Source organism: Urocitellus parryii, chromosome 5 (assembly GCF_045843805.1).
Source record: "Urocitellus parryii isolate mUroPar1 chromosome 5, mUroPar1.hap1, whole genome shotgun sequence".
NCBI classification, from domain to species: Eukaryota; Metazoa; Chordata; class Mammalia; order Rodentia; family Sciuridae; genus Urocitellus; species Urocitellus parryii.
In genome coordinates, this window is record NC_135535.1 from 162,965,378 (window position 1) to 162,980,790 (window position 15,413).

The following is a 15,413-nucleotide window of genomic DNA, read 5'->3' on the forward strand; positions in this document are numbered from 1 at the left end:
TGACCATTGTCATCCTGGCCTCTGACCAGCACCCCGAGCTTGCTCTCCATCCTGCCCTCGGGATTCTCTTGGCTGATTTTCTGTTAGACTCTTACAGGCTCCTGGCTGAGAAGTAGTCCATTGGTGAGGGCACAGAGCCCTGGCTGCCCCTGACAGCTTTCCAGGTGTGTGGACGGTCGCATCCAGAGTCCCTTTTGTCAGGGGCTAGGAGACAGCATCTAGAGACTCTCCAATAGAACTGGCAACAGCCAGACCTCGCAGCTCAGGGGGACTAGCCAGGGTGGTAGGCATGAGACATGTGGGCTGGGGCCCCTAGAATTTCCCTGACCTCTCCATGTGGATGTGCAGATGGGTAGAGTTGAGGAAGAAGAGGAGGCTTTTAGTGAGGATCTTGTTTTCTTTCTTCATTTGAGAATATCTGACTTTCCTCCCTGGACAGGAGACCAAATGTGGTTCCAAAGCGAGGTTTCTTTCACAGGGTCTGTGGTTAACTGTCCCCACCACTTGCTACTTATCTCCTGCCAAACCCGGGTATCACCGCTGGTGCAGGGTGGGAGGGGAGAGAGATGGAATTCTTAGCACCCAGCTATATTAGGAGGGTGGAACGGGGGTTCTGGAGGTGACCTTTGGTGGTCTGTATGGCATGGTTCTCTTGCTGGTTTTGTGCTGGCTCTGGGGCCGGGGGGGGGGGCACTACAAATCCAAATTTCTTCTGCCTCCAAGCTATCAGCTTGCTCTGCCCTGGCCTTTCTCCTTCCCTATTCTCATCAATGGCCAACTTTCTGGGAAAGGATGAAGGAGGCCGAGCTCGCCCACCCAGGAGCAGAGGGGTTCCAGGGAGCAGTCTCCTCTGCTGGGTGCACTAACCCGCCCAAGGCCCTTCTACAAGGGCTCCCAGCCACTGGCCTAGACCCGGCAGTGCAGCAGCCGCCTGTTTAGTGCTGCTGTTTTTATAAGCTAATGAGGGCAGAGTGTGAGCCACAGGCGATGATGCTGGGATATTAACTGTGACAGGAAGCTTGATCATAATTATCTTAACGAGGATAGGGTTAATTACAGTGGAAACTTAAAAGTTCTCTCTGTTTGAATCCACTGGAGCTGAATGCATTGTGATGTTTTGTCATTTTTGATGTGACTTTGGAAAAGGCCCTGGGACTCTCGGCAGCCCAGCCACAGCGCGGCTCCTGGGGGAGCCTGGGCAGAGCCCTGCAAACTGAGATGGTACCTGTGGGTGAGATCACGGCAGCTCTCCTCCCCGTGGAGCGGGAGGCGGGAGGCAGGCGATGAGCTCTGGAGGTGCTGATTAAGTTTCCAGAGCAAACCACCTGCCACAGGGTGGACCCTGCTCTCCTTCTCCCTGCCTGCTCTTGGCGGCTCCTTACCAGGCTGGGAAGAGCTGTCTCCAGCTGGCTTCCCTGAGGAGTGGGTAAAACCTGGCTGGTCCCCTCACACCTACGACATCACAGCCTCTGCTAGGGAAGCTGGAAAATAACCCTGGATGACAGTCACCCATTCACCAGGGCTCTCATTTGGAGGTGTATTTTGCTGTCCACATACAAGGTTATAGCAGAGAAATTGCAGTCCTGTCCTCATTTTGCCTATTGCTGTCCCATCAAACAGCACAGGCCAGTGTGGCTCTCTCAAACCTTTTCTGCCTTGTCATTTCACTTAACAGAGCATATGTGTTTGTGGACATCTGGCATATAGGGGTATGAACTCAAAGATTGTTGCAAATAATTTATTTCTCTTACTCCTTTCTGGAAAACAACAAAAACAATAAAATATTTTTTTAAGTGAAAAATAAAGCCATCTTCCGGGTGTACGCTTATTTGGCCTCCACATGCCAGGCAAGCCCCACAAATCCTCTCCTCCCTGTCTTCCCCTTCACAAAGCTGTGTTCTCTGTCCTCAGTCCCTCAGCTCTGAATTCAGCTGGTTCAATCACCAAGGGCATGCTATCCCATGACATGAAAACAGGGATTTATTAATTAGCAGTCCCCCGTGCACATAGTTCCCTTTTTACTGAGCAGCTAATAACCCTACATGGCAAAAAGACTCTGAGACAGGTGATTTGAGATGGATCCTCCTGGCTCCTCTCACTGCAGTAGGAATGCTGCCCCAGAGAACCCTGCTCTCCCTACAGAGGTTGTCTCTGTGGGGGTAGGCACCCCGCTAGTGTGTCCTGTTTGTCCCTCTTCATGCTATGTCATTTTGTTTTATGCCTCCCCCGAAGCACTTTTGGAAGGGAGCTTTCTTCTGCTTGCCAGTTGCCAACCATTTGCTGATTCTCATGATAAAAGTATAATATTTGCATAACATAACTCAGGAACAATGTGCATTTGGATGCTGCCTTTGACCAGAGCCCAGCTGATGTTTGTGCACAAAAGACTTATTAGCTCCCCATAAGGCTGCCTGACTAGAGCGGCTCTGCTCCCCACTCCCCTCCCTGGCAAACAGGGGCCTGGTCCTGAGAAGCACTTTTGGTTAATAAGCATCACTCATTGACCCCTGTGGAGGGAGGGACTTCAGAAGACCCCAAAGGTCCCCTACACACCTCTATGGTTTTGTCCATCTGCCCACCCCCTGTGTCCCCAACACATCCCCAAGTGCAGATCCTGGGGGGAAAATCAATGCATCAAAGAGGGAAGGAAAAGAAAGGAATCAACCTTTGCTAGTAACTTGTCAGTGCCCTTAGCCTCTGTATGATCCTCTGCGCTGGAAGGAACAAAGTGCACAGTTCAGAACTGATCTCAGGGTGCTCAGATTCACACTGCAAGGACATGGAGGAACTGAGGCAAAGCCCTAAAACTTCCTGCTTAGATGTGTCAGTGTTTTGCCTCCTGGAACCATGAGGAAAAAGGGAACAGAGGAGCAGGAAATGAAATCTGAAGACCCTTAGCCCAATACATGCGCAGCCCTGTCCTTCCACCTTGAGCGGGCAGTGTTGGCTGTCAGAGGAGGCGCGCTCTGGGTGTTGGGCCTCCGGTGGGGGGGAGTGGGACCACCCTGAGGACTGGTAGAAACAGGCCTGCAGGAGCTCTGGGCTCAGTGGCATCTGCAGATTTAATTACTTACAATGCATTTTATACCTTGCAAGTATCGACTCCCTGCTTTGGAGACTTCTTGGCAGAGGTAACCAAGAGGGAGAACTGGATGCTTCAGGAAAGCCCTGGTGCTGAACTTCACACATGCTGTATACACACATTTGCACACGCAAGCATGCAGCACAGTAATGGAGGTGCTATCAGTAAATGAATAAATAGTGTGGACGACATCTTCCTGATTCGTCACATTTTATAGAGTAGCCAGGGATCCCATGCGAGTCTTCCCTCAGATAGACGTCGTAGCTCAGCTGTCAGCCTGTGCAAGCTCAGCACATATCCTGGGTCTGGCAGGTGAACGAGCTGGGAGTTTGTGTCTGCGTAAGTCTCTGTACTGGGCGGCTTTCTTTAATTAATGCCTGTGCACATCCAAGCAAGTGCTTGTGCAAAACTGCCCCGTGTCCGTCCACCCTGACCTTTTGTCTTGTGATGGGCACTCACGAGAGCCCATCAGATGAAGAGTTAACTTTTCAGCTGTGTGTATAAGCAAAGCCGTTTTTCCCTTTCTGATACATGATTTCGCCCCCCTGAGCTGGGTCCTTAATCCTTTTAGATGCCTTTTATTTACTGCCTCAACATCTCCATTGCTAGGTCTACTCTTATTTTTTTTCCCCCCCTTGCTTTTCAAAAATAAAGTGTGAAATTCACGTTCCATAAATTAAAACACTAACTTCAGGTCAAGAGCTTTTGAAGCAAAAAAGAAAATTCTCTCAACCCTCTTCCTCCCAACAAAACCCAAAACAAATAAAAAGAAGTAATGAAAGAAAAAGAAAAGGCCCTCTCAGGCTGGAGCGATTATGTAATTCCACAGATGCCTTGCCTTTTGGGCAACCATGGGGACACTGGGCAGAAGCAAATTAAGTGATTAGTGAAGAAAAAAGGCAGAGGGAGGGGAAAAAAGTGAAAGGATATGAAAGGAAAGAAAAGAAGCCCTCCTTGCCATTTCCCCTGTGACCGTCCAGAGGAGAACCGCTAAGAAATGATACTTGAAGTTATATTTATTATTGTAAGAGGGGTATGATATTTCTAGGCAGGAATGATGGATGACAACTTAAATTTGTGTCCAGGGAATGAAGGTGAACTGTGACAGAGTTATTTATCTTGGGAATGGAGGTTAGGGTCAGCCGAGGCTGGGTGCCTGAAGGCACAAGACATTGACAAATTTATCCTGCAGGCCGTATCTGAAGCCCTTTGTTTTGGATCCTGGCTACTCACTAAGTGACCCTCATCCTTCATGTTGGCAATGCGTGAAGGATGCGGTGAGTGCCAGCGGCCCCTTCTCCCCCGCCGCCCCCACCCCGGCTCCCACTACTAATTCTTGTCATTCACTTTGCTGACAGGCACCAAGCCCAAACTATTCCCAGTCCTGAAAGGGAAGGTTAAAATATTTATTTCGGCTCATAATGGCCTCCCTGATTTAGTGCAGGATCATTTTTCCTGTTGCCTTTGTCATTGCAGGTCACTGGAAGGACTGAGCGCATTCAGGAGCCTGGAGGAACTCATCTTGGACAACAATCTGCTGGGGGACGACCTGGTGTTGCCAGGGTTACCCCAGCTCCACACCTTAACCCTCAACAAGAACCAAATATCCTTTCCTCTGCCTGTCGCCCCCACCCCTTGCCGCCCCCCCCACTCCCCGCCCAGCCCCACAGTGGTCCCCTCCCGCCCGCCTCCCCCCCACCAAATACCTGCAAAATGTCAAATGAGTTTTATGTGTCAGCTAAATTAAAGTATGTGAAATACAGTCCATGGGCAGACACAGCGTTCTGTCTTCTGGCACCCGGGACACTTCAGAGTAATTTATTATAGGTCATTCATAAATGAAATGCACCATTATATCTTCCTGTTGCTCCATTTTAGTGTAGAGATCTAAGTTATGGCTGCGAAGAAATCTTTTTAATAGATAAAAATAGAGAAAGAAAATAATGTCACTGCTGCGGAGGAGGCGAAGCTGGTCGGGTTGGCTTGGGCTTGTGTGGGATAGCGACCTCTGGTGGGAAGTGGGAGGTAATGCCGCTAAGCAAACTTGGCCTTCTGGGTTTCTGGAAGGCTCTGGTGCAGGCAGGAGTAACAGTTCTGGTAAGAAAAAGGAGAGGAGCAAGAGCTGAGGTGGAAGAGAGTTATGACAGTCAGGCCTGGCTCTGCGCTCCCAGGTGTGTACCTCACTGGCTTGTGATAGGGGCCTAGGAGCACCATTGGGTCAGGCTTCCCCTGAGTAGGTGCCCATTACAGACAGACTCGCAAGGGACTACCCGCACTGGATTCTGCAGTGAGAACAGAACCCGGGGAACCTTTTCTGAGACACAAGCCACATAACTCCTCTGTTGTTAGAGTTATGGATTATCATGCACTAGAATGCCAACCCCACAAGGCAGGGAGTTCTCTCCATCCTTCACACATAGAATACTGCCTGTCATAGAGTACAAGTTCCATAAATATTTGTGGGATGAACAAATGAGTCATTACCACTAACTTTTCATTAGTGAACACTCCCAGGCATCAGGCTCTATGCTACGTCCTTTAAGTATAGTTTTTTTTTTTTTTTTCATTCTTACAAAAGCCCTGTGAGGAGGGTGCAGTTTTTCCATTTATCTAGAAATGGAGAGAGGTGCAGTATAGACCTCCACCCCCACCCTTGTCAGACAGTTAACAAGATGCTAGGCCCTAGATTCCATCTCGGATTGTGGTTGTAGTCAGAGTTCTTTCTGTTCTCTGTGGCTCCAGAGTTGAAGTTCAATTGCCTTGTTTAACTGAGAGAACATTTGAAACCTGGAGTAGTTAAATCACTTGTTCACATTCATGTAATAAGGTAGAAATAGAAAAGAAACCAGGGCATTTCCTACTAGATTTTAAAATAAAGGCAGATATACCTGTTAAGTTTGACTTGTATGCTTATGTCAGCATTTAAAGATATTTTGCAAAGCAATTATTAGCCATTGACTATTCTTCAAGCTATAAGTTAATATTTTCTTTATTTTGTATTGTCTCCATTTGCCCTTGCTGCTGTGACAGAATCCTGTTGAGTAGAACAATGAGGGTTTATTTCTCATAGTCTGAAAGCTGGAGGTTAGTATTTCAACATTCCAATCTGGGGAGACACAAACATTCATATCTTAGCAAGTATGCATCTCGTGGCCATTATTAATGGCCTCTCTAATAGAGAAGTGGAAGGCCTCTAAGTAAATTCAGTCTGGGTCACAATGACGTATCTGGTGGCGGGGGGGGGGTTCCCTCTTCTACCCTCTGGTCAACCAGGTTTCCTAGTCATTGTTTGAAAACTTATTATAGCTTATAAAACTTACTACAGCTTATAAAACATTTATAGCTAGTGTGTCCTGTGGCTTCCTTAGTGGTCTTAGGAGATCATATGGATGATATTCTCAAATCAGTCAAGGAGAGAAAGAAAGATTATTAGACTAGAATTTGTATGATATGGTTCATCCCCTGGGTCCCAAGACTCATTTCCTGTGGCTCATGTCACTGGTGAAAAGCAGAGTCCACAGACTTGGGGTCATGGGTCAGTGTAATCATATTTAGCTGTGTGGCCTTGGACAAGTCATTCTCTGTGACCTCTGTTCTTATTTTTTAAGGAATTAAGTTGAATTGAATGATGGTTTTATTCTTAGTATTGTAGACACCAGAGATTGATGAGCCTCTTGGATCCCCAGCATTGAGAGGTTATCTTTTACGTTTGGTTGGGCCCTTTACCTACTCCATGTATCACTTTCCACATCATGTAGCATGAAGCTGAGAGAGTAATAGAATGGCTGGGAGGGGCTGTAGAAGAAGATGCCACGAAGCTATAAACATGACTAGGTATGTCATTGTGCTATTGTGGTGCACTTTATTATCAGTAGATACAGAAGCCAAGGGTTGGCTCTCTCAGGATGCAGCATGACTTCTTTCCTTTATTCTTCTCTGGTCTGTTGGACCAGAGTTTCATGAAGATGAGATTCCCCATCTGCTTGATCCAAAAGTCACAGAATGAAAGACAGGTAAGTGCAGGCAACATCATATGCCATCCTCTTAGTCTAACATTTCTGACTCCATATTTTCAGCCCTCTAACTCTCTTATCTAATTGGGAAAATGCCCCAGGTTCTCAAACAATTATTAGGTTCCATTTTTCTGTTGCTTCCCCATGAAATACCTTATATTTGGGCTTTTGCTACATAATAATCCACCCCCAAACTTAAGGGATTACAACAACAAATATTTTGTTTGCAATCCTATGGGTCAACTAATTGGCTAGGGCTCAGCTGGATGGTTCTTCTGCTGGTCTTACTTTGGATAACTCATGTCACCACCATGATTTGAGACTGTTGGAATGGATGGGCGAAATGGTCTTACCCATATGTCTGGAAATGGGTGCAGGCTGTTGGCTGAACTGCTTATCTCTAACAGGCTGCATGACCCACATCACAGGAGAGGAGGATTCCAGCATAATGTCTGGGGTACAAGTACTTTGCAAGTATTTGTATTATGAAAGCAAATGTAGAACAAATGTGGGTATAGAGAGGCACAGCTCATTCCCATAGCAATTTTTTATACTGGCATTTCATCTCCTTTAAGATTTTAGCTTCATTTTTGTCATGAAGGGCACCAAACCAATTAACTATTGACCTCTGAAAAGGCTAAGTATTAGCTTTTTCTTGTGAATTGAATCTTTCAGCACATTAGCAATCTTGCTAGCAAATGATATTTTTTCTTTTAAATTCTTTTGTGAAATTTATTTTATCCTTATTTTTTATTTTTTGGTTTTGGCATCTGTAGAATGGTTTGTTGCCCTCCCTAATTAATCTGAGTTATAAATCAAGATTTTCCATTTTGATTTTATTCACTTTTAACTATGTCTAAAGAATGCTCTGTTTACTATGCTCTGGAAACTTGGGTTGTTGGCTTCCTTTTTCCTTTAGCAGGTGGAACTGTCTCATAGTATTTAAGAACAGGCTTGGAGGCCAGTCTTCCTGCTCTTGTACCTCAAGTCTGCCACTTGCTGCATGACCTTGGGCAAGTTACATAACATCTCTGTGCTTCGATTTCCTCTACAAAGTGAGGAAAATAATAGTACCCACCCCATAGGTTGTTGTAAGAGAATTCTAAATATCTAACCAACATTAAGTGCCAGTAACATAGTAAATGTGTGTATATTGCTACCACTATCCTAGAGAACTGTGTGAACTTATCTGACTTGGTCCTCATTATAATCAAGGCCAGAATACATTCGTTTGACTTTTATAATTTAATATTACCTTAATATTCTACGAATTTGGCACCATTTTTCTTGTTTTTGATGAAAAAGCTAGGAGTGTAAGCTTTTGGATGTCATGTAGATTGTCAAAGGTGGGGTTCAGTCTAGAACTCAGGTATGCTGATTTCTAGCCCCAAAGTCTGAAACTCAGGGAGGCAGTCACTGCACAAAGAGAGGGACTTAGATGTGGGGGAGTCAGTTGCCTGTGCCTACCATGGTAAGGCCCTGCTCCAGCTAGGTCTGAGGAATTCTGCTCATGAAAGAGATCCCAGAGTCCACACTCAGTATTACCAATCAATTCCTCCCACCCGATCTGTGTACCTTCTGCTTGACCTCTCATATTTGTTATATCTCTCCTCTGTTCCACTTTTGTTTAGCTCTCAGCTTTGGAATCTTGCCTGGAATCTCTGAAAGCCTGATTGTCTCAGATAAGTTCTTTGTCTTTTGCTTTGAGCTGTCTCACCTTTGGTTCATTTAGAATGGCCAGGTAGTTACTGGCCATGAATCCTTCTCTCTGCCCTTATATTTTCACCTCTCTCTCCTACCATCAGTGTGCACACACTATCCAAGACTCTCCCACCATATCATAAATGAATGTCAACCATATCATAAATGAATATTCAACCACAAGTAAGGGACCAAATGAAAAAAAATCTGAAAACATACATCTTTAATTTTTACACAGTCCAATGTTCTCCCTGGTCTTCTCTTTGAGGATTACACTGACATCATCTGAAATCACATTCATTTTGTGATTCCCTGTTTGCTTTAGTACATTGTCTGAAGAGGCAACAGGGTTTGAATTGTAGCCCTGGATGGAACAAAGAATGCTACACGTTACACAGCTGGGCTGTGGTGAGCAGACCACTGCATGAGCCAGAAGACAAGTCTGAGCTCTGACAGCAATTTGCTGTCCTCTTGGGAGAAGTCTCAGTGCCTTGTCAGGAGCCTTGGTTTCTTTATAAAATGGGTAATATAATATGCACTTCAGAGTATTGTTGAAAAATTTAAATGATATAGTTATATGGGAAGCCGCTTTGTGAACACCCAAAGATTTCATAACTTCTTAGTACATTTTACTGTTGGTTAAATCTTCAGTGCTTTAAAAACTGAGCCTATATTGAAAGTAATCTAAGGTACAGAGCATAGCTGGATGACAGCACATCGTGGTCTCCCCCAGAAACATATAAGACTCTTTAATTTTTGTGTTAGGAAATCATGAGTCCTGTTTTCCCCTAGAATGCAGTTTCTCTAGGATCTAAGTTTGAATCCAGATTCTGCCACTTATTGACTGTGACCTTTAACTCATTTCCTTCATTGTTATTTGGATGTGATAAGGACTGCTGCTTGAGTATAGATCTAAATGAGATAATATGTCATTGCACTGCATATTTAGCTTTCAAAAATCCTTCATTAGGATTATCCCTAGTTAAAATCCCCCCAGGGTGTCAGAAGCTACCCTTTGACCTAGAGCTCAGTCTAGAGTGAAGGATGAGCCCCTTCTCACCTGGGAGACCACTTTGGACCTGAGCAACTGGACCCACACGCCAGAAGGCTCCCCTCCTCCTTCCCACTCCAAACTTGCAAGGCAAGAGGCTGCTTTGATCTTGGACCCTCCGCAGAAAAATCTCCCTTGGCAAGCCCAGCCACGACAGCTGGGCTCCGTGATGGCAACTTTCTGTAGACAACGTTGAAAAAAATCTAAACGCCAAGTCCTCCGGAGAAGAGTTGATGAGGGAAACCAGGTGTGTGTTGAGAATCCAGCTGGAGAGAGTTGTAACTCTGCCAAGTCGATTCAATTTTTTTTTTTTTTTAAAAGGAAGAAAAGTCACTCTTGGGAGAATCCCTGAATCTGTCTCCACTGCCGTGGTCTTGGTCAGCCAGAGACATGGAGTTTCTTCCACTGATCGCCTCTGGTTAATTTTCCATGCAACTTGACAAAAAGGAATATGACAAGTTCTATCTCAGCTCGCAATCAGGCAAGACAGGGCTGTGTTTGTCCTTGCTGACCCAGGGGACCGAGGAGCCAATTAAAACTCCTTCTCCTATTTCATGCTGTGGTGGTGGAATCAACACAGAGATGGAGAGCAGCCCCAGTGCATGCGGGGTGAAGGCACTGGGGCTTCCTGGCTGGTGTGGGTTTGGGGGAGACCGCGCCCGGATCAGCCCCCTTTAACACTTTGTAGGTTGTCAAATGACGGCATTTCTGTCACACAAAGTGTCCTAAATGTGGCAGACTCTGGGAAATCCTCTGGATTCACTGGCACAGGATGGCTGAAGCTTCTTGAAGCCTGTAGACCCTTTTCCCAAGGAATTCCCATGACCGGGGCATTCAGAGGATCTCTCTTCTTGGTGTTCGTGTAAAGGCAGGTTCAGGTTTTGTGGGGTGTGAAATTTGACTAACTTGAAGAGTCCTTCTTAAGATGAAGGTTACATGATTATAAATGTATGAAAAGAATGTTTATTTGAAACAAAAATACATGAAAGAAAACTTTAAGTGAATAAATCCCACCAATGTCAAAACACTAGAAAAGAAGCCATCCTTTTAAATGAAATATGCCTATATGGGAAGTTTTTCCCTATTTTTTTTCCCCTGCAAATTCCCTTATAGCTTCATTATAAGGCATGAAATTTTGTGATGTTTTCTGTAGAAAAAAAAGATAATTCCTTCTTAGAGCATGAATGATTGAAGTTTTGATTTTTATTTTTATAGTTGAGAAATGTTCTATTTCACTGCTGCGGTGGGTTGGATAAGTTTTGCACAAAGGTCTGTGTGTTAATGGCTTGGTGCCCAGGGTGGCACTGTTGGGAGGTGGTGAAACCGTTAGGAAGTGGAACCTAATGGGAAGTCCTTAGGTCACTGGGAGCATGCTCTCAAAGGGGATCATGGGACCAGGGCTTCGTCCTTTATTTCTCTTTCTTCCTGGCTCATGAGGTGAGCCATTTGCTCTATTACATATTCCCCACCATTACCATCTGGTATGCCCACTAAAGGCCCAAAACAATGGGTCTACCAGATCTTGCACTGAAACTTTTTAGCACTGTGAGACAAAATATACCTTTTTTCCCCTTTATTAGTTGCTTATCTCAGGTATTTCATTATAGTGATGGAAATCTGACTCACTACTATTCATTATTGGTAGTTTCTCCAATGTACCGTCAGTATAACTTTTGAGATGATTTGATTTTGGAGAAACTCTTACCCATTTCTTTCATGTTTGAGCTTTTAAGATTTCAGAACATTTTGGTGAGGGATGTTGGTGTGCATGTGCCTTTGCATGTATGCACATGCTCAATATCTTCTTCTTCAATGTTTGAATTGATGAATTTGTTAATCATTGCATCTTCAGTTTTATCCTGTCCCTGCATGTTGGTGTCAGCCTGGTGAGAGGTGGAACTATTACTGGAAGTCATTCCTACTGAAACTGTTGTAATAATTTAATCAGACACAGACGTGACTGTAGGCTACACGAATACATTCTACTAAGTAAACATGACTCCTAGAGAGTTCTCCTTAGCTAGATCACAGGATTCCCACAGCCATTCCTTTTGTTTCCCAATTCAAGGGGAAATGTGATGGAGAAAGATAATAATTTTAACTGATTTGCATTCAAATAACCAGTTTTGCAAACTTTAAAAAAATAATACACGACCATGTGACTGTGTCAGGAGGGCCTTCCCCAGGGCTTTGAAAGGGCCCTGTGTAAGCAAGGAGCCCTTCACACATATGCCTTAATAGCTCTATGTTAAATCTACCTATGAAGACATACTCTAATTGAAGTAGGTCTACTTCCTTGGCTGGTGGCATGCTAAGCTTCTGCTTGGTCATCACAAACCGTTGAGAAGTGACTGGGATTGCAGTCCAACCCACTTGCCCAGTGTTCTCTCAACTTAAAAATCTTACCAGTTCTGAATTATATTTACTCCAACCTTCATGCAGTAGATGAAGAAGAACTAAGCTTTTAGGTTTGCTCTAACTTAAAAGGTTTGGGTGTGACTTTTCTATATATAGTGGAGAGGGCTTTTCTTAGGTCATCTAAGTTCTTCATGCACATAAATAGTTTGAATCATTATGTCAGAACCATGTTGACAGCCAAACCTCTTGCAGTCCCACAAAATGAATACTGTGTTGGACAGAGGAGTGATGAGCTTGTTTGGTATCCTCCCTGGAATGTGGTCTTGGCCTTGAAGTTTTATGACAACCTGACAGGCATGAGCTACAGTGCTCCTTGTAGTATCTCATGGGTGTGGGGTAGAGGTTGGAGCAACCCATGAAGTACTGGGCCTTGGGCCTCTGCAGGTCCAGGTCCAGGCACAGAGTACTTCATCTGGGTGACACTGTTGGCTCCTGACCAGTCTTAGGTACTGGATAAGGACTTAGAGAATTTTGAGGAAGGCACTCCAAAGCACAGGGTCCCCTGAAGTGTCCCTACCTGGGTATAAGGACAGTGCTGATGGAGTGGTGGCAGGACCCTTTTCCTTTTCTAACAATGACTGTGAAACGTACAAAGATGGAATCTACTATAAAAGTTGAATTTTCCCTGGAATTGTTCACTGCCATTTTAACCACTTATATTTTAAAAATGATTTTCTTAAAGAGTATAGAGATTGATTGGGCATGGTGGCTCATGCCTGTAATTTTAGGTACTGGGGAGATTGCGGTAGGAGAATTAAAAGTTCAAGAGCAGCCTCAGCAACTAAGTGAGACCCTGCCTCAAAATAAAAATAAGAAAGACTGGGGACGTAGCTTAGTGGCTTAGTGGCAAAGTATCCCTAGGTTTGATCCTCAGTACCAAAAGATATGGCAAATGAAAATAACAAAATAAAATAATAAATGAAAAAAAAGAGAGATCTGGGCATGTAGCTTACTAGTAGAGTAACCTTGGGTTCAATCCCCAGTACTGAAAATGTTAAAGTAGTATGGCAATTGAACATGAATTTTTTTAAGAGTGGTTCCTGTGTTTAGTATTCAGTGATGAAATATGTTGATGTTTAATTCCTGGCTGTCTGCACCCTGTACTTCTAACATTATCTCCTTGGTGGGAGCTTGTCTCTACATTTCTGATATGAACTTCCTTTCCCATCGTCTTTATCTGTAGTCATCCCTGGATGTTAATTGTGAAATATTTGAAAGAATTAAAAACTCCGTGTCCATCTTTTTTCTTTTTGATTTAGGAAATAGGGATGATATTGGCGCATGGAAGCCAGTGGTGAGTGAGCCTGATTGCATCTCTCGGTTGCTATTCTTTTCCCTCCTTGTCTGGTGCTTTGCTCATTGGTCTCCCTCTTGCTCCAGCCCAGAGTACACCATTGGTTCTTACCTGTGATGGGGGAAGAGCACGTTTTATGAAAAATGCTTGGAGAAACTTACCTTGGAGAAAAGGAAGACACATACCCTTCAAATATCTGAAAACTCATGGTATGGAAGAGAAGAAGGCCTTATTCTCTGTGACCCCAAGCAGTAAAATTGGGCCCATGGGTAGAAATAAGAGGAAGATTCCAGCCCAGAGGAAAGAAAAACTATTATGTTTATCAGAAATGGAATGTGCTGTCTTGTAGTGACCCTTTGGCAAGTGTGTTAGGGATGGAATCAGACATGGCTTGAATGGGGAGTTCATTCTTCTCTGACAAGTTGAAGCAAAGTATAAGAAAATCTGGTTAATATCCCAGGATTCCATAATATACTGACAGGGATGAAGCAGCCTTTCTGGGTGCTACCTTCTTCTCCTAGAGTCAAGTGGACCTTGCTTTTTGAAATTATACTCTGAGGCTTTGACTCTTATGTGTGGCCTCTGCTTTTATGTGGTAGTCCCTGTGTGCTCTGCTGCCATTCCCTCGCAAGAACCATTCTGTCTACTGATGTTGTCTCATCTTATGCTCCTGCTAATCATGGCCTCCACTCATGGTCCCTCTAGTCATCCCCTTGCCCAGGGCTCAGCTCATAAGTGTGTGGCTAAAGCCAGGAGCTGATATCTGGACTAGGTTAAGTCCTTTCCAATAGCTGTGATTTCATGCATCTACGACTCTTGCACATTTGGTTTGGAAGATCTCAGTATTTGTCTTGATTGGACAGTGAATCCCACTTGGGGAAGGATCATGAAATAATCTCACCACCATGCACCTCCTCTGTCTTTTCTCTTGTATAATCTTCATTGAATATCAAATTAGAGCAGAGTCTCAGGAAATGTATTTTGACCTGCTTGGTTGGATGAAACCTATCCTAACTTACTCTTGTCTTTTCCTCCTTTGTTCCTTTTTACCCCAACCCAATACCTTATTGCCATCAACAAGGTCACTGAGCAAAGCTTAGCTTCCCTACAGACTCTCAGATCAGAAGAGGGGGCCAGTCCTTCTTTGCATCCATGCCGTTCCCATTTGTTTCAATGATAAATTGTTTCTACTAAAAGAGAATATAAGTTTTATAGATTTGCATATTGCAGAATGTTTTGCTCTATGAAATATATTTTTTAAATCATTTAAAGAAAACTACAGGGGCTAGGGTTGTAGATCAGTGGTAGAGAGCTCGCCTAGCATGTGTGAGGCACTGGGTTTGATCCTCAGCACCACATAAAATAAATAAATAAATTTTAAAAATAAAGGTATTGTGTCCAGCTACGACTAAAAAAACCAAAATATTTAAAGAAGAAAAGAAAGCTACAGTGAAAAGAAAAGCGTGATGAAACTTAAGTTCATGTATTCTTCCTCAAGTGACCTGGACTTAGTGTGACTTATGCAGAGAAAGCTTGGGCCGTGTTTCCAATAGTGGGAGTGAACACTTAGCATTGCCCTCCACCCACAGCTCAGTCATCACATAGGAGCAGAATCAAAATGTCAGTTGCTAGGCTGTGCCTGCCACTTATGCCCAATGTTCCTCACTAAGCCCTTTGTCTTCCTGGACTAAGATCCTTAACCTTTGTCACATCACTGACTTGGAGCGTCTGCTCGATCACCTGGCAGAAGTGACGCCAGCTCTGGAGTACCTCAGCCTGCTGGGTAATGTTGCATGTCCCAATGAGCTGGTCAGCTTGGAAAAGGATGAGGAAGACTACAAGCGATACAGGTAA

The 15,413-nt window shown here is 44.3% G+C and overlaps 1 protein-coding gene across 1 annotated transcript in view; it reads left to right on the top strand.

The window, feature by feature from the left end:
• Positions 1 to 15,413, top strand: part of Lrmda (leucine rich melanocyte differentiation associated) — a 1,000,424-nt gene that overhangs the window by 549,418 nt on the left and 435,593 nt on the right. Inside the window, exons 3-4 of the mRNA XM_026390217.1 lie at positions 4,559 to 4,685; positions 15,270 to 15,409. Of these exons, the coding sequence (XP_026246002.1) occupies positions 4,559 to 4,685; positions 15,270 to 15,409 (267 nt within the window). The remainder of the gene's footprint in view (positions 1 to 4,558; positions 4,686 to 15,269; positions 15,410 to 15,413) is intronic.